Source organism: Cicer arietinum, chromosome 8, assembly GCF_000331145.2.
Source record: "Cicer arietinum cultivar CDC Frontier isolate Library 1 chromosome 8, Cicar.CDCFrontier_v2.0, whole genome shotgun sequence".
Classification (NCBI taxonomy): Eukaryota; Viridiplantae; Streptophyta; class Magnoliopsida; order Fabales; family Fabaceae; genus Cicer; species Cicer arietinum.
Genome location: NC_021167.2, coordinates 327857 through 346186, shown reverse-complemented (window position 1 = coordinate 346186; position 18330 = coordinate 327857). Strand labels below are relative to the sequence as shown.

The 18330-nt window shown below is 32.5% G+C and overlaps 5 protein-coding genes across 9 annotated transcripts in view; 4 read left to right on the top strand and 1 right to left on the bottom strand.

Moving 5' to 3' along the window:
- LOC101499541 (serine/threonine-protein kinase TOR) overlaps nt 1–8447 on the top strand; it is a 35816-nt gene extending 27369 nt beyond the window's left edge. For all 5 annotated transcript variants that reach the window (XM_073364337.1, XM_027337345.2, XM_004511268.4 and 2 more), the window contains 15 exons: nt 564–677; nt 755–958; nt 1118–1198; nt 2565–2639; nt 2720–2786; nt 3760–3920; nt 4047–4220; nt 4329–4457; nt 4537–4620; nt 5860–5921; nt 6001–6073; nt 6153–6287; nt 7193–7366; nt 7440–7705; nt 7982–8447. In XM_073364337.1, coding sequence (XP_073220438.1) covers nt 564–677; nt 755–958; nt 1118–1198; nt 2565–2639; nt 2720–2786; nt 3760–3920; nt 4047–4220; nt 4329–4457; nt 4537–4620; nt 5860–5921; nt 6001–6073; nt 6153–6287; nt 7193–7366; nt 7440–7705; nt 7982–8000 — 1818 coding nt within the window. In that variant the 3' untranslated portion in view covers nt 8001–8447. The remainder of the gene's footprint in view (nt 1–563; nt 678–754; nt 959–1117; nt 1199–2564; nt 2640–2719; nt 2787–3759; nt 3921–4046; nt 4221–4328; nt 4458–4536; nt 4621–5859; nt 5922–6000; nt 6074–6152; nt 6288–7192; nt 7367–7439; nt 7706–7981) is intronic.
- Nucleotides 8448–8825: 378 nt separating this feature from the next.
- Nucleotides 8826–9478, top strand: LOC101499222 (uncharacterized). The gene has a single exon (XM_004511266.4). The coding sequence runs from the start codon at nt 8865–8867 to the stop codon at nt 9306–9308; it is 444 nt and encodes a 147-aa protein (XP_004511323.1). The 5' UTR covers nt 8826–8864; the 3' UTR covers nt 9309–9478.
- Nucleotides 9479–12085: 2607 nt separating this feature from the next.
- LOC101498896 (uncharacterized) lies at nt 12086–12587 on the top strand. Its single transcript, XM_004511265.4, has one exon. It carries the CDS (start codon nt 12258–12260, stop codon nt 12456–12458), a length of 201 nt encoding a protein of 66 aa, XP_004511322.1. The 5' UTR covers nt 12086–12257; the 3' UTR covers nt 12459–12587.
- Nucleotides 12588–15709: 3122 nt separating this feature from the next.
- LOC140919013 (zinc finger BED domain-containing protein RICESLEEPER 2-like) lies at nt 15710–16207 on the bottom strand. Its single transcript, XM_073364317.1, has one exon. It carries the CDS (start codon nt 16205–16207, stop codon nt 15710–15712), a length of 498 nt encoding a protein of 165 aa, XP_073220418.1.
- Nucleotides 16208–17590: 1383 nt separating this feature from the next.
- LOC113788021 (uncharacterized) lies at nt 17591–18152 on the top strand. Its single transcript, XM_027337300.2, has one exon. The coding sequence runs from the start codon at nt 17606–17608 to the stop codon at nt 18119–18121; it is 516 nt and encodes a 171-aa protein (XP_027193101.1). The 5' UTR covers nt 17591–17605; the 3' UTR covers nt 18122–18152.
- The last annotated feature ends 178 nt before the right edge of the window (nt 18153–18330 follow it).

Below are 18330 nucleotides of genomic sequence, written 5' to 3'. Positions count from 1 at the left end.
TATATATATATATATATATATATATATATATATATATATATATATATATATATATATATATATATATAGGGGACATATCTAGTGCGAAATAAGTTTTTATGTGAGAGTAAGAGGGGCTTTTATACACCCTTGGATCACTGTAAACAGTTAAGATTAAAAAGCCTTTATGGGTTCCTGAACACAAGTTAGGTGCATATAATCTGTTGGCTCCATCTTGTGCGGGAGTGTTGATGTTTAAAAGTCTAGTTTAGGCTTGTATAGCAAAATAGGCTCACATGTCTGGATATATATTTTCTATATATATGGTCTTGTTATAACTCTAACGATAGTGTGATAGCACTGTTTTGACATCATCGCCTCCTTTTTCTACATCACGATTACATCAGTTTCCATTTATTGTCAACGTTGTTGGTTGATAAATTTATTATGTTACTGCGGGGAACCTAGGGGCCGCACTTTAATGAGTTGCCTAATGCTTCTTATTGGTTTGTTGCCCATGTTAATGATTTGGATGTCAATTTTGTTATTAACTGTAGACTTTGTGTGTTTAATTTTTCTTTTAGGCTCTCATGTATCCTTTGCTTGTGGCCTGTAAATCAATAAGCAATTTACGCAAAGCTGCAGCTCAGGAAGTTGTGGACAAAGTTCGGCAGCATAGTGGTGTACTTGTGGATCAGGTTTGATAATTATCTTCTGGAAGTTTGTTTTGGCAGTTTTCGACCTTTTTAACCATAAGATGGTTTTTTATCTACAGGCACAACTTGTATCAAAAGAACTTATCAGAGTTGCTATTCTTTGGCACGAACTATGGCATGAAGCTCTGGAAGAAGCCAGCCGTCTTTATTTTGGTGAACATAATATTGAAGGGATGCTAAAGGTGTTGGAGCCATTACATGAAATGCTTGAAGAAGGTGCAATGAAAAACAATGTTACCATAAAGGAGAGAGTATTTATTGAGGTTGTATTATTATCGTTGCCTGTTATTATTATAAACCATAATGATGTACAGTTAACTGTCTTTGAAACTTCAGTTGTATTGCATAATGTTTTACCTTGGTTTTTCCGATTTACAATATTTTGAAGAAAAATAACTGTCCGTACTTTCTTGCTATGGCAGGCCTATCGGCAGGAATTGTTAGAGGCTTATGAATGCTGTATGAATTATAAGAGAACTGGGAAAGATGCTGAGCTTACTCAGGTATGAAATTTTGGACTGGTAAATTGTGTCAAATTACTTGTTATCAAGATCCTGGACCATTTGAACCCACTAATTTATTGGTACAGAAATTGTAAATCTTATCAAATCCTATTCGTGATAATCTTCCTTACTTGGGTAAAGGTGAACCCAAGAGAAGCACACCAAAACAAAACCCCCCCATTGTGTAATTAAATATGTCCAAGGTTCCATTGTGTATTTTTTAGGGTCACTGCTCACTCTCTAATAGGTGCAGACTAACAAGAATTACTGAATAATATATAATCTGTATTGATAAGCCAAACAAATTACACTTGAAGGAAAGAAAAAAAAATGAATATCTGATAGTGCTAAACTACCAGCCCCCAGTCAAGTGGCTCCTCTCAACAGAGAAGCAATTCTGTGTGATGCCCAAATCTGAAAATAACATAATGCATGATACCCCTCTCATTCCCGCTCATTATTCTTTATAACTAACTCACTCTTGTTTTCACTTATTCCCCTCCACTACCTGTCCGCTCAGCACCCTCATCGTTCTTCTTCTTTGTGCCACACCTTCGGTAATAAACCCTCAAGTCTTGGGCCCAAAATCATTATGCGACTTAGCTGGCCCAAACTTTCCTGGTTTCTATCACTGTTTGTTCCCTACATGGGACGTTTATTGAGTGAAGCTGCAAAACCCTCCCCATTCTAAAGCAGGCTTACAGACAACATTTTTCTGCCAAAAAAGGAAGAGAACTTGACTTATTATATATCAGCCAAATGTACTTGGCATGAATAGCACACTTTTCTGAAATCATTTTTAAGCAGGAAATCCCAAGTAACCCAGGTATAGCTTCTTTGCAGCTTACAAACCATTGAGAAGGACCCCAAACATTAGTATGAACAAGAAAAAAAAAAGTAACGTGCTTCTTTTATTACTTAATGGAAAAGGCACACGCATGTCATGAATAATCACATTAGTGGATTGTTAGGAAACAAAGGTACTTATTCCCCCTTTGTGAACGCAAAATGGGCACTATGTGGGAGTGTAAAATAAAAGTAGAGTAGTAGAGTTGAAGAATTGACACCGGGATTTTTACATGGAAAATTTATTTGATCTACCCTATAAAGTACAATTACAAGTAGGCTATTTGGAAAGTTGAACATTTATTAGATTCTATTTCCCGCAAAATATGTGTCTGTGTGCATGGTATTGTAAATCAAATATCCTTAGAGGTTAAACTGTTTTCTTTTTGCATGTGTGCATGAATGATTTTTATTTTATATCTCTAATACAATGCTAGTAACTCTGTGGGATTGGTGATGGCTACAGTCTGCTTTTGTCATTTTCTCCTTTCCAGAAATAATTTTTTATTTTTTTTATCAGGCATGGGATATCTATTATCATGTATTCAGAAAGATAGATAAGCAACTTCAAAGTCTTACTACTTTAGACTTGGAGGTAATAGTGATGCTTAGTCATTTATTCATTCAGACAATTTACTGTTGTAATTGTTAAGGGCCCTTGTTTATATTTTGTAGACGGTTTCTCCAGAGTTACTAGAATGCCGAAAATTAGAGCTTGCCGTTCCTGGGACATACCGCGCTGGTAAATTAGTTTTACATTTTCCTTGATGTTATACATTGCACGATATTTATGCTCCATATGCAAGTAGTAGAGAGCTGTTATAATATATTCTTCAGTCTAAGCTGGTTTAAATAGAGATAATACAAGAAATTCTTGTCCTTGAATTAAGGAGAGATTTTAGGGGAATATAAACAAAAAACATTTCACATCATATTATGAAACAGAAAATCTGCACTACTAAAATAGGAAATAATCATGGATTCTCCAACAGATAGAAAAGTAGGAAGAAAGAAAATTGATAATTAGTATAATGCTTTTTTAACCATTAAAATGAGAAGAATCGAGTAGTCTCATTTGCTGAGATAAATAGATAGATAAAATTGGAGAAGGAGTGAATAAATAGATAGAGTGAATTGTCTTCTAAATTGTTGTTTTTTCTCCACTTGAAGAAGGAACCTTCACGTGGATTGCGCATCAATTGGCGCAGTTGTCCAATTGTTGAAGCAGGGGAAATTTGCATATTTTCCCCCTTTTTTTCTCCACTCAACTTTCTCGTAATTTCTCTTAATGTTTAATTCTAGTTAGATATTTAATCTACTAAACATTAGTTTTCTATGTATTACATTTATATATGGTAGAAATGAACATATGGAGTTAGCACAACATTTTATATGAGGCAAGTATAACATCTTATATGTAAATCTGTAAATCTGAATGAGCACAACATCTTATATGAGGTGAGTCCGGGTTTAACAGAACCAACGTATTTTAACATTTCTGTTACAGTTAGTTACGACTGCCTAAACATTTAAGTAACTATTGCCGCATACAGTTTACATAAGTATCTATGCTAGTATGCTACTCTACGGCTACTCACCACTACTCCAATACCATGGTATAGAGAGAATGAGACGTATGTTGGTTATTTATGCTAGAGACTCCTCCAACTACTACTTGTAAATATATTCCTATAACATTTATATCCTTATTTCAGATGCACCAGTTGTTACCATTGCATCATTTGCACGCCAGCTTGTTGTCATAACATCTAAGCAACGACCTAGGAAATTAACTATTCATGGGAGTGATGGTGATGATTACGCCTTCTTGTTGAAGGGACATGAGGATTTACGCCAGGATGAACGAGTCATGCAGGTATTTCCTCTCTTCTACAAGTTGTCTTTGACAATGCTTATTGTATATCTTTGGTGTCTGGTGAATTTTTCTCTAGATGTTTTTGTCTTAACAACTTCATAAAAATCCTATCACTATTTTTGCTAGCTTTTCGGCTTGGTGAATACTTTGCTTGAGAATTCTCCTAAAACAGCAGAGAAAGATCTATCTATTGAACGATATGCTGTAATCCCTTTGTCACCAAACAGTGGTCTAATTGAATGGGTCCCAAATTGTGATACTTTGCATCATCTAATCCGGGAGTACAGAGATGCTAGAAAGGTCAGCTATAGTTCTGGTTGCCTTCACTTACAAATTATTGTTTCTTACCTATAATATGACATTTCTCTGCTTAGGATGCTCAAGTTTTTTAATTCCTTGGTTGTGCAGTACCCCCTGAATCAAGAACACAAATGCATGCTCAGTTTTGCACCTGATTATGATCATTTACCACTTATTGCTAAAGTGGAGGTGTTTGGGCATGCTTTGCTCAATACTGAAGGAAATGACCTAGCAAAGGTATGTGATGTTTGTACAAAGTTTAATTCACACATGGTATTCTATTACTTCTCAATTTTCTCAACTTTCCTGCTCCTAGGTGCTTTGGTTGAAAAGTCGAACTTCTGAGGTATGGCTCGAGAGGAGGACAAACTATACCAGGAGTTTGGCAGTTATGAGCATGGTATGTCCTTCCCAAGCTCAAGTTTTCTCATCTCTACCTGTCAACTCTTTTGAATATGGTAGAATTCACTGTCAAGCTCTAGTGTCCAACACAGACCATAAAACCTATGAAAAATAGGGAGAATTTTTCTGAATGTGCACGAGTATTTATAAGAGAGCAATTAACCTAGTAATAGTGCCATTTTCAAAGATACATTGAACTTAATCTAATTTCTATGCAATGAGCCTAAGCTACTTGGAAAGTGGAGTGCCGATGTTTTAATTTCCAACTCTCCCCTTTAAGCTGGTGAGGGAGAGTTCCAAAACTGGACACAATTCTCTACCTCCAGCTTGGACACAATTCTTTCCAAAACTGGACAGCTCAATCCTTTAGTAAAGATAAGCACAAGCTGACCTCGTGAAGGAACAAAATGAGTATAAATTTAAACCACAATCAAGCATCTATTTGATAAAATGCTTATCCACTTCAACGTGTTTCATTCAATCAGGTTGAACAATATGTGAGCTATACCAATAGTTGACTTGTTATCAAATAGAGCTTCATAGGTCCATCCCATTTAATCTTCAAAGCTTCTAAGGTAATCTTCAGCCAAAGTAATTCACAAATCCTGTCATAGCTTGGAAAACAGATTCAACATTAGATTGGATTGGACTAGAACGTTTTGTATTAGTATAAGCCGTCAGACTGGTGGATTCTGCATGAACTTTCTTTCTGAGACAGTGTAGTTATTTTATTTTTCATGTTTATGAGATAATAGTAGATTCTTATGCTAGCCCTTGTAATAGAAAGTTAGTTATGACAGCTGCTAGTGACTGACAGCTGTCAGTCTCCTTCTGTGTCTTACCTGCTAGCACAGGTCAGCAAACATCAAGTATATAAGCTGTGTTGTAAAAAGATTTTATGAAATGAAAAACAGTTTCAGATTAGTTCTCTGAAATTCAATAATGTTTCGTTTTTTTTTAGCCTTCGATGCAAAAAAAAGAAAAAAACTTTTTGCATTCACTTTCAAGTTTGGCAACATTTGATATGACCTTACTGTATATGTATGAGTTTCCTACCACCGAAGTTGGTTAATTCGAAACAATGTAAACTCCGTTGCAATTTCCAATTCGTAGTATGAACTTTGGTGGTAATGTTGTCAATACAGAGGTGTCAACTGCAATTTTATTTCTCCTTTTGTTATTATTGTTATTGTTTACTATTACTATATTGGCTAAACTAATGGTTGGGTTTTGCCAGGTCGGCTACCTTCTTGGGTTGGGTGATCGCCATCCGAGCAATCTTATGTTGCACCGGTTTAGGTAGGCTGTGATGACGAAAGTTAGCTAGATTGATATTGACTGAATTGTTTCAGCTTCTAATTTTCATGATTTTCTACAGTGGAAAGATTTTACACATAGATTTTGGAGACTGTTTTGAAGCATCAATGAATCGTGAGAAGTTCCCGGAGAAGGTTTGTTAAAGAAACTAATTTTGGATTGTAGGGAATATGAATTTTTTAATTGCACCTTATCTTCAACGTTCCAATTCAGGTTCCATTTCGCTTGACAAGAATGCTCGTGAAAGCCATGGAAGTTAGTGGTATCGAGGGAAACTTTCGCTCAACTTGTGAAAATGTTATGCAAGTTTTGCGAACAAATAAAGATAGTGTTATGGCCATGATGGAGGTAAAGAAAGATAATTTCCTCACCACCCTCTAATTGCCATGTCTATGGAACTAAATAAATTAAATCAATTATTTGGTTAGTGATGCTACACATTCCGGACATTGAATCCATTTTCTTGTCCCAGTTGATGTGACAATCATGGTCAGCATGGTATACCATAAATCAAATTTAATGCCATAAAAAGAAATCAAATCTGAATAAACTTTATATTCTTTTTCTAATTAAATAATTTCGTTTAAATCTTAAATTTATAAATTTTAATTTTAATTGATGGCTTTGAAGTGAAGATTTAGTTTATAATTTATAAGATTGTTAGCAATGTTTGTTATGGTTTTTATAACATGAATACCAGATAGCAAGTAATTGACTGAACTTACTTTTCAAATTTTTTTGGAGTATACAAAAAATTGAGGAAAATTGTTGGAGTTAATTCAATATTGAGCCTTAATCGAAGATGATTAATTAGATCTTGGTTTTGAGTGACTTTCAAGATATGTAGGGTTCAAATTTTGGCTGGTCGATTGACGACAATATTATTTAATACTCGTAGATTAGATACAATTGTGGGTAAGATCAAGAAGCAAAGTATGTCTAAATTTAATGTTTTTGTACAGATAACTGATAGAAACTTTTTCTTTTTTAATGTTGCCGTGGTGGTGATCTTATAAACAACTGTTTTTGAAATTCAATTATTAGATCGTAATTGTGAAGGTGAAGAAAGAATTAGGGCAAGATGAACCATTAAAAAAGATTTGTTGAGCGGTTAAAAAACAACTATTTAGTAATTGAGCTCTACTATTTCATACATTTGGGCAACACTGGTTTTTATTCCAAACAATCTCTAGTTGCTTGTAGGCCAACAAAATATTTGAATAAAATAATTGATTATATGTTATTGCATTCAGGCCTTCGTGCATGACCCTCTCATAAATTGGCGTCTTTTCAACTTCAATGAAGTTCCGCAAATGTCTATGATTGCTAGCAATCATGTACCTCCTGTTGTAACTAGTGAAGACTCTGGCCCAAATAGAGAGCTTCCTCATCCTCAGCGTGGTGTCCGTGAAAGAGAACTTCTTCAGGTAACTACATCCTATATTATTTTGTTGCTTACTTTTGATTATTGGTGCTCATTATATGTACTTGCACATATAGGCTGTTAACCAACTCGGTGATGCTAATGAGGTTTTGAATGAGCGTGCTGTGGTTGTCATGGCTCGTATGAGTAATAAGCTTACAGGACGGGATTTTTCAACTTGCTCATCAGTATTAAACAGCTCCCTTCAGAATGCAGTGGACCATAGCAGCTTAATTTCTGGAGATGCTCGTGAAATTGATCATGCTTTATCTGTGAAGTTGCAAGTACAAAAGTTAATTTCCCAAGCTACCTCACATGAAAATTTGTGTCAGAATTATGTCGGGTATGATCTCCTATTTCCTGTAATTAATTTTCTTTGGGTCAGCATCAATTTTAATACACATGCATATTGACGTCGTCTAATTCATGCGGATTGACTGATGTTAGATACATGGGGTTAATTCTAATTTTTTAACAAATTTGGTGTAGCAACCTTCTCTTCGCTGCCTCGTATATGTTTGATCTTTTAGATGAAATGAAAATAAGCTTTGCTTTTTATGTGATGCAGCAATAGCATTACGTCTGCTATGAATTCACTGCATTCCTCTTTGTTTTTCAGGTGGTGCCCTTTCTGGTAAATGTCAAGGGAGCTGTAAATATGTATATAATAATCTGTGCATAGAGAAGACTCGCCATGAATCCTACGTTGTCCTCCTTTTGCTCTCATTCTATTTAACTCGCAACTTTAATGTGTATATGTACAGTCATTTGCTGCAGTGTACATGCTTGGTCCTTGTAGTTCAGACTAAACATTAAAACTGGGTCTTTATCCCTCCAACTCCAATTTTAATTTGTCTATATGTATATAGGTATATGTATGGATAGGCATTTGTTGCTCTGAAAGAATTTGAAGTGTAGTACATCGCTTGGTCCCCGTGTAGTTCAGATTACTTTTTAACCGAGCGTTTTTGTAAATATCATGTTTTCATTTAAGTTTCTCTCTATAGTAATTGTAATATATACGTACAGTAATATTATTAATAACAAGATGGACACCAACCTACACCAGTGTAGTGACACGGTAACTTTTTAGACTGTTTTTTTATATCACATCATCAGACATGTATAAATGTATATGTCTACAGATTAAAGTGCGTAGCAGAATTATTTTTCCAAAAACATAAGTGAAAAGAACAAAGCAATAACGTTCGATCATGAGAGCAAATTGTGGGCAAATTTTGTATAATTTTAAGATTAAACTATCAATTATTTCCTTTTGTAACTAATAAAATATTAAAATATTTCTATATAAAAATGATAAATAATGTACTGTTTTGTTAGCCTTATATTAGTAGGTGGTGTTTAGAGCGCGGGAAAACAGAGGCAGCTGGCGGGAGAATGGGGAAATTGATGTTTTTGTGGGGCCTTATAATAATATAAAATGGGGGGTGAATGACCTAAGTCAGAATTAAAAATTGAAAAAAAGAAATAGAGAGAGAGAGATGGGAAAGGAGATAAAGAGGTTTCTACTTAAAACAGAACCGTCGGAGTGGTCGTGGGAGGACCAAGCAGCTAACGGAGGGATAAGTAAATGGGATGGCGTTAAAAACAAACAAGCTCAGAAATACCTCAAATCCATGTCACTCCACGATCTCTGCTTCTTCTACCACTCTGGTCCAAAGTCCCGTCGTATCGTCGGCGTTGTTTCCGTCGTCCGAGAGTGGTATACCGATGATGTAGACGGCGGTGCGGTGGACGTGAAGGCTGTTGGAGAAATGAGAAGAGCGGGTGATTTAAAAGAGATGAAACATTTCAAGGATTTTGCACTTTTGAAGCAACCTAGGCTTTCTGTTGTGCCTGTTCCTGATGTTATCTGGGATAACATATGTGATTTGGGAGGTGGATATCATGGTGATGGGAATGATGAACTAAACCCTATCGATTGAATTTTAATCATATGTAAATAAAGAAACCAACATCTTTTTCTACTTCATCTAGTTTTGGCATTAGACTTTCGGATTTTAATGTTTTATTTTTCAGTTTTTTACTTTCTTTTCTTTTCATTTGCTGAGAGAATACATGTGGAATAAAAAATGAACAAGGGAAATTCGTGACACAGACTTGTCTTTTTCTGAACAAAAAATATAAGCTTGTGTAACTCCACAAGGGAATTCGTGATTTTAACTCTTTATATATAAAGTTTATTATGCAAATTTTGATATATTTCTGGTGTGTTGAATTTCTCTTTTAGATGATATTATTTGTATGGATACAGAGGAAGTCATTTCTCCTAGGTTGAATTTTTAATATTTCTTTATTAAAAAAATTATGGAAGACTAGACATCTTTTTTTGTTAAATGAAGGGGTTTTCAACACTGTTATGTATGGTTGAAAGGGTTTGGAGAGGAGTGAATATTTTTTTAATAATGTGTTTGATTCAAATTATAGAAGGGAAAATTCTTCTCTTCACTCATTTTTTGGGATTAGGAAAGCAATTGAGTGAAGAACTTAATGTAAATAAAATATTTGAACCAAACAAAATTATTAGTCTCTTCTTCTTTCTATTAAAATCTCATCATTTTCCTCTTATTAGATTGAACCAAATTGACCTTGATAGATGTTAACAAAAACAAAATAATAATAAATCCTTAATAGAACCTTCAAATAATAGTCTTCACTTTGAAAAAAGTAAAATAAAAAACAAGAAATTGAGATTTGACAATATCACGTCCATGCATGACTCGTGTATGATAGTCGGTCCAATAGATTCAAATGAATGAAATAAATCCAATTAACTTCCTCATTCAAGAGGTCAATAGTCAACAACTAACTACCCCTGACTTAGAACAATAAATGTAGTGCTTTGTTGCATTCCACATTTTGGATTAAAATTCACATTGTTGAGGGCATATTTTTTTATATTTAAATATTTCTCTCATTGAACAAAATATTCTCCTAAAATATAAGATTTCTCTTTAAAATGGATCTATTTAGATTAAATTTTTAATTAATATATTAAATTTTTAACTATACTTTTTGCTTATAGTTTCTAAATGTAAGATTTTATTGAGAATTTTCTGTATTCTTTTTATAATTTTTTTCAATTTTTCACTTGTATCAATTATTTATTTACTAACTTAACTCTAATTATGTAAATTTGTTATAATATCACTTTGATAAATAATAGTTTCTATTTCTCCAAATTCATTTTCAAACTATGTATTATTTATTATCTCTAAATAAACTTTTAGTGCTTTATATATCATGCCAAAAATAGTTTTAAAATATAGTATTAAATGTATTAATTCAAATAATTTTTTATGGAATAGCGCATTAGCAAATCAAAAGATTCAACTTTAATGTTTATAATTACATTAAAAATAGCAAATCAATATATTCAACTCACATTTCACGAGAACAAAACCTCAAATTTTGTTATTGATTTGAGAATCTCATTAATAGGGAAATGTATGTAAATATTAGTAGTTTGTTACGGTTTTAAAAAGAAGATGATATTGTTATTCAATAATTTAGATAATTTTAATAAAAGCATAAATTATTTTGTGTGTTGTTTGCTGCAATGAAAATTATTTTTTTTAAAATCAATTATAAAGAATGAATTTTTAAAAAAGTTACTAAAACACTTTTAAAAAAGCTGCAATGAAATTTTTTATATTATTTTTAAATTTTATTTAAAATAAAACTATATTAGATCAATAAAATATTTTAAAAGTAATTAGAGAAATATTTCTTTCATTTTCATAAAAAAATAGAAAATTACTTTATGAAGTGAGATGATAAATAGTCTATTTGCTCCAGAATAATTGTCTTATTTGAAGAAAAAAAAATTGCATCCTAATTAAAATAATTTAGTATAAAGTTATTCACTCTATTTCACAATAAATGTCACTTTAATTAAAAAAAATGTCTCTAAATAAATATCATTTTTAATTCTTAATACAATTTTATGTTATTTTTTTATATTACTCTTCAATAATTATTATATACATCACTTTTAAAATAATATTACATTTTATATTGATAGTAGTAAAAATTCACCCATAATAAAAAAAAAATAGTTTGATAAAATAACAACTTTATTTTTTTTAATTATTGTAGTTTTTAATATATGTGCACAAACTTTAAACGATATTATTCATGAGAAGAAAGTAGTCCTATTCTCAATCTTATAAAATTAGTTAAATTTTGTTTTATTGGACGAAGAGGTAGTTAAGAGTAGTAAAGGATAAAAGATAAATTTTACAAATTTTTTATTATACAAAAAAAATCTTAAATAAGAATTAAAATGAAAGGTGATATGTAATATTCAAATTACTTAAAAAAAATGTTGAGGTTGTTTTTAAGAAGGATATTTGAAAAGAAAAAAAAGTACGTATTGAGAAAAAAAACTTGTTCTTAAATATGAATCCCTTTCAATTTATCATATGCATTTATTATTTTTTAGTAAATATAACTATAATTTATTTCAAAATGTGAAAAATTACTATATGTATAATAAAAGCAAAATAGACAATAATTTTTATATTTTAGAATAGAGTAAACAATCAATTGGATCCATTCAAATATAAGATATAAAAGGAGTATCTAGAAGCATCTACAAATAAAATAGACTCATTAATCAGTTTATTTTTTTAATAATATTTATATGTGAAAAAAAGAAATTGCCTATAAAAAGTATTGAGGGAGTAGTTAATTGAGTAAATATATAGGGAGTGTGAAAAGTAAAAGAAAGGTATGTGGCAAAAATGGTGATTAATTGCATGATCGAGGCCATTTATTGAGTAGTGAATTGACCAAACGATGATAGAACTGAATTGAATTACCAAAAAATATTAAATATAGGCAGAGAGCAAAGTGTTTGTTTGTGAATAGATATGGCGAATCAGTTCGGAAATCTGGTAGAGTCGATAAAGTCAAAGGTGAAGTCTCTGAAGATGAAGAAACCAAAGAAGCCATACATGAAGATGGATAAGAGTGCAAGCGTGAAGGTCGAAATTCGAAGCAGAAAAGCTCGTAAGATTATTGAAAAGACTTTGAAAGCTGCTGATAATCCCCGCAATCTCAATCTCACTTAATTAATACTCATTTCTTCTCGGTTTCATTTTCAATCTCACTCAATCAACATGTATATATATTCTCTGTCTCAGACTCTATTGATTTCGTTTGATCCAATTTATAGATTTAAATAAAATCTTATTTCTGTATCTCGTTTTTTGCATCGATCTCTGTTTTGGCTATTAGATTATACTGGAACTTGCAATATTTTATTCGATCATCAAAACGAATTTCATAGCCACCCCCGATTACATCGATCTTTTGGTAATCATAATCAAATTATTAAGCACTTTAAATTGCACTACTTACCTTCACTAACATTATCTCTTCTATCGTTCTATTTTCATCACTCTTTACCAATCTTAAAAGGATGATTATATGGTTATGACGTTCTGTTGAGAAATATGGTAGAGTAATATAAAAAAGAAAAATATAAAATTTAATGTGACTATCATGTTTATCTTCAATTTGATCGCATAAATCTTTAACTATATTAATTTAATTTTAACCTATGTTTAACTATTGATAAAAAAAATTAAATATGTATTGAAAACCAAAAATAATAATTATTTTTAAACTATTTTTTATTATATTGCAAAAATTATTATGGGATGGAAATATATATATATATTAAAATACATAAATAAATCAAAAGGTCAACTTTTCCACCCGTTAGTTAAGCACATGTCCCAACCTTGGAACGTGGACTTTTGTATCTTTCATTAAATAATATATTTCAACCATATATATATATATATATATATATATATATATATATTGTGATGCAGAGAAAATGAAATACTAGTTAGAGAATACTAATTATTTGAAATTTTATTGTTTGTAAAAAGATATTACAAGTATCCACTTTAAGAATCTTTTATCTCATTTTTTTTTAAGTATTTCATCCATCTTTAATATTTGATTAAACTTTTTATTTTTGTTCAAAAACCTTAATTCTCGCATAGAACAAGAGAAAATAAATAAATAAAAACCCAAATGTATTCCCTTAAAAAAAAACCGCAAACATACAACAAATGAACTTTACTCTTACCAAATAAATTAAGAGTAAAAAAGTTTAAATTTATCTAACTTTATTACTTTTTAGTAGGCGGGTTCAAACTTTAAAGGACCAAAGATTATGAACATAAGAAGTAACCTCCAATTTAGGCTACCACAATTAGGGGTGGGCAAAATTAAGTTATGCTTGAAAACCAAACTGAACTGGTTTTCAATTCAGAAAAAATCAAACCAAACTGGTTTACAGTTTGTAAAACCAAACCAAATCGGTTTTTTAAACAAGTGCACCGGTTTAATATTCCAAACCGAACCGAACCGGTTCTTTAAACCAGTGAACAGGTTTAATACTCCAAATCAAACTGAACCGATTTTAACTTATTTTTACTTGTATCAAACCGAACTGCTTTTGTATTAAATTGAACCGCGCTATTTAATTCCTATTGACTTTTTTTTCCTATTTAATTCATTGACTAGCAGCATGTGAAGCAATGTTGATCAATCAAAATTCACATGCTGCCTTTCCAAATACATAATACATACTGTACAATTTAATTCATAGCATTTCCAGATACATACTGCCTTGCATTGGCACAACAATGTTGATCAATCATAATTAATCAGAAACATAATCACAACAATGTCTAATTAGTCTCAGCACATCACCAAACCTTAATAGGCTAATGAATTTTGTAAAAATATCTGCCCAACACACATGTAACTAAAAGGTGAACAGAAACAAATTCCTCAATATTCTAAAAGTACGATCTCTAAACTCAAATAATCTATTTACTTCAACAATTTTACTTCAAATACAATGACGCTAAACAAAATAGAAATAAATGTCTTTAATCGTCAAGACTAATGACACTAGCAGATGTTGTTGCGTAGAGCATTGGAGAAATGATCTCTGCAAAAAAGAGTATTTCATTATGTTTCAAAAAATTTAAAATACAATACAAAGTTTGTAGAACTAAAAATATTGTAACATACCTTTCTCAGAGGTTTCAAGTTCTTCAAGGTCCTCATCAAATAAATTTGAGAAAGGAGATCATTTTAGCCAATCTTGAGTGCAAACAAGCACTTCCAATATCGTAGGTGTAAGATTACTACAATGAGGATCCAACACCCTTCCTCCAGTACTGAAAGCAGACTTTGATGCTACAGTAGACACAGGGATGGCAAACACCTCACGAGCAACACTTGAAAGGATGAGGAATCTAGTTGAGTTGACTTTCCACCAATTTAAAATGTCAAACTCGACAAAATAAGGTTCACACTATTCAGCAAGGTTGATTTAGGATCAAGCTCAGACTTAGGATCAATTCTCTGCCTAGTTGATTTTTTTGTAGAAACCCATACCATGTATATCATTATCATCTTCCTCTGGTTGTGATTCTCCCATACTTTGAGAACCTTTCTCCCTACCTTCATATTCTCGATAAATTGATTTCAAGGAAGATGACAATTTTGTCTTCAATGCCTCACCATCTACTTCAAAAAAATAATCAATAAAGTAGTTTACATATCCAAATTTGCAAGTTGGGTCTAATACAACAACAATCATTAACAACACGTTTGTTCCATCAACGTTGCCCCAATACTTGTCATATTTACTCTTCATACTAATCCCCATCAACTTTATGCTTGCATCATTGTGCTCACATAATAATCAGATCTTCCTTCCAATAGCAAATACCTCCTTTATATATATGTTACTAGTAACATATAAAGAGCCAGAAATACGCATAGTAGCGTCATAGAAAATCCTCAAAAAGGGAAGCACCGTATTAGCAAAGTCCCAATCCTTGGATAGAGGCACTCATGGGCCTTTATCCTTAGATAATTCTTTGACATACTTAGCATCGTCAATTTCTAACAAATCAAATGCTTTTTTATACTTCACAATCGTTACTAACATCAAGTATGTAGAATTTCATCTAGTTTCCACATCTAGACATATAAGACCTTTATAAAAAAATTTCTCCCTTTCAACGCATCCCTTAAACCTTTCCAATCTCGAAGGAGACGATCTCACATACTTGACTGCTTTCCGGATTCTTATGATAGATATGTCCTCATCTTTTAAACCTTCCTTTACAATCAAACTCAAGATATGTGCACAACATCGCATATGGATATATTCTCCGTTCAAGAGCAAACAATTCCTTGCATTCATCCACTTCTTCATAAATTTAATTCCAACGTCGTTAGATGATGCATTATCTACTGTTATGCTAAAGACACGATTCAACTCTCAAGCATTTAAACATGTCTCGACTTCCTTAGCCATGAACTCTCCTGTATGGCTCGTGATTTGACAAAAATTCAAGATTCTCTTATGCAAATTCCATTTTTTATCAATGAAATGTGCAGTTAGACTCATGTAGCTTAGATTTTGGATAGAAGTCCATGTGTCCGTCGTAAGGAAAACCCTCCCACAATGTTTTGAGATGAAAATTTTAAGTCTTTCTCTCTCCGCATCAAAAAGTGACCAAATAGCACGCCTTAATGTAGTGCGGGATGGAATATCAAATTGTGGTTGTAAGACATTCACAAAGTTCCGAAAAAACACATTCTCCACAAATCGAAAAGGAAGTTCTACTCCCACAAACATCTTCACAAGCTCCAATCGACATGCCTCTTGGTCAAACGTTGAATGAGGTGAAGAGACAACACCTAATTCCTCATTTTGTGTTTTTTGCCTTTTGTGTTCTTGATTATCAGGATGCTCCTTCCATCTTTTCAGATGCATAATCATAGCACTTGTCCATCCTTGAATTTAATCAAGTTTCCACAATAATGACATTTGGCCATTTGACCTGAATTAGGCACTTCAGTAAAGTGATTCCATGCTTGTGATCGATTTTTACGCTTAGATGGTGGAAGATGAGCTGATATATCAGGGTTGTACAAGCAACAATTACTTCCATGGTACGAGCTGTTATAAAAATTCCAACGTGCATATCTTCAAAGCTCCAGCAAGAAGAAACCTGAAACAATTTGAATGTATTTAGAAAACAGTAAACAATAGATATGTGAGTTACACACAGATCAATCAAGAAAAATAAAGCCTACTACAAGATGAAGTAGGACAAACATATACTGAAGACTCAAGGTATTGGGTACAACTGTACTAGATCGATGTTAAATTTTACAATTACTATTACTCAATGGACAGTGAGTGGAGTCATTTAGTCTTTTGTACTTCGGGGAATAAGATATATTGTTGGTTGAGTGAGGACTCATCATCGTCTCCTTGTGCCAATGGTTATAGACTTTAAAGAATAAGATATAATGTTGATGGGTTCCTCTTACAATAATTTACTGAATCGTGGTCTCAAGTTCATCAGATTTTCTTAAATGTAAAAAGCTTATTGATTTAACAAAAAATAGAATCAATGACATGTCATATTATTGCCAATTATAAATTCTCAATAGGATTCATCCTCGTCCTAACCATCATGGAACAAGAATAAGCTTGCCCTTGCAGCAAACATCCTATCCTCAAGGTCTGAAAACTATTAGCACAATGGGAGGGGATGATTATAAAAACTCATAACGAAACCAAGCAGTTGAAAAAAGCTCCCTGGTTCACAGGCCATATTCCCGAAAGAAAATACTATGGCTGAAAAAATAAATACAGGCCATCATTATCTTATTAGGGTCCACAACAAATAACCTCAACCCCAAAGAAGTACTAAAAAAAGTCCCAAAGTCACATTTTATATGCCATTACCACGAGACTTAATTAGGATCGTTATGTCTCTCTAACGTGTACACAACACAACAATTTTTTTTGAAATCTTTTAAGTTACATAGAGGACCATTTCAATTTTATTCAATAGAACAATAGGAAATCCATCATAAAAATGATGGCAATTTTGAAATCTTTTGTGTTGCATAGTTTTGACACATTTTAGAAGAAATGAATGTTTTGTTTATCGGAATTGACATGGTCCAATGACCTTTTGACCGTCCATCAGGGCACTATACCCTGCCGTCCTAACTCCTAAGTTGAATTGCTACCTTAGCTCGAAGGGACAAGTCCATAGCAAACTCACACAATAAGGTCCACTCTTTATATATTCAGCACAACCTTGTTTTCATCAAACAAACAAACAAACAAACGGTAGTTCCACTTACGTTGCAGATGGGAACCACGATCAGAAACAAGCAAAGCAAGTTAAAGCATTTTGTGTTAAGAATTCTAAACAAGGCAAAGAAATTATATGTGAAGGGGTTGGTGGATTGTGGAGGAAGAATTAGTTATGGCCATGCTGGTGTTCACATTTCAGTTTCACACCCCCCTCAAGAAACTAAGAGCGTAGTAGTAAATGATGGTGAAAGACAGTCACTGAGAGAACTTTTAAGAACTAATGAAACAAGAGTCGTTATGCGTGGAGGTGAAAGAGTAGTAGTGCCAATCAGAATTAATAATGAAATGAGTATGCAAAGGAGGCAAAGGATTGGAGGGTATAAATATAATAGAAATAAAATGAGCTATCACATTGAGATGAGAAAGATGGGGAGAATTGATGAAGATAAACCTTGTTATTTTGAGGAAGATAAAAATTATCATTCCAATTCTAAACCCAATTTACTCTATCTCTATCCAAGGACCTATAGAACTAGTGGTACTGTTGTTCTCAACAGCCACGCCCAGTGATGGAATATTTCATCCATGTTCAAAGTCTCTACATTTATGCTTCAACTTTTCTTCCCATAATTTCACCCTGTAGTTTGTGAGTGTTTTTTTTTCTTCATTTTTTTAATCGCTAATTTCGTTCATATTATGTTACTTAAATATAGTAAAAACCAATTTTGCTCTTGTGAGTGGTAGTGGTTTGATGAGTTGTGTGTGTTATAATGCATCAT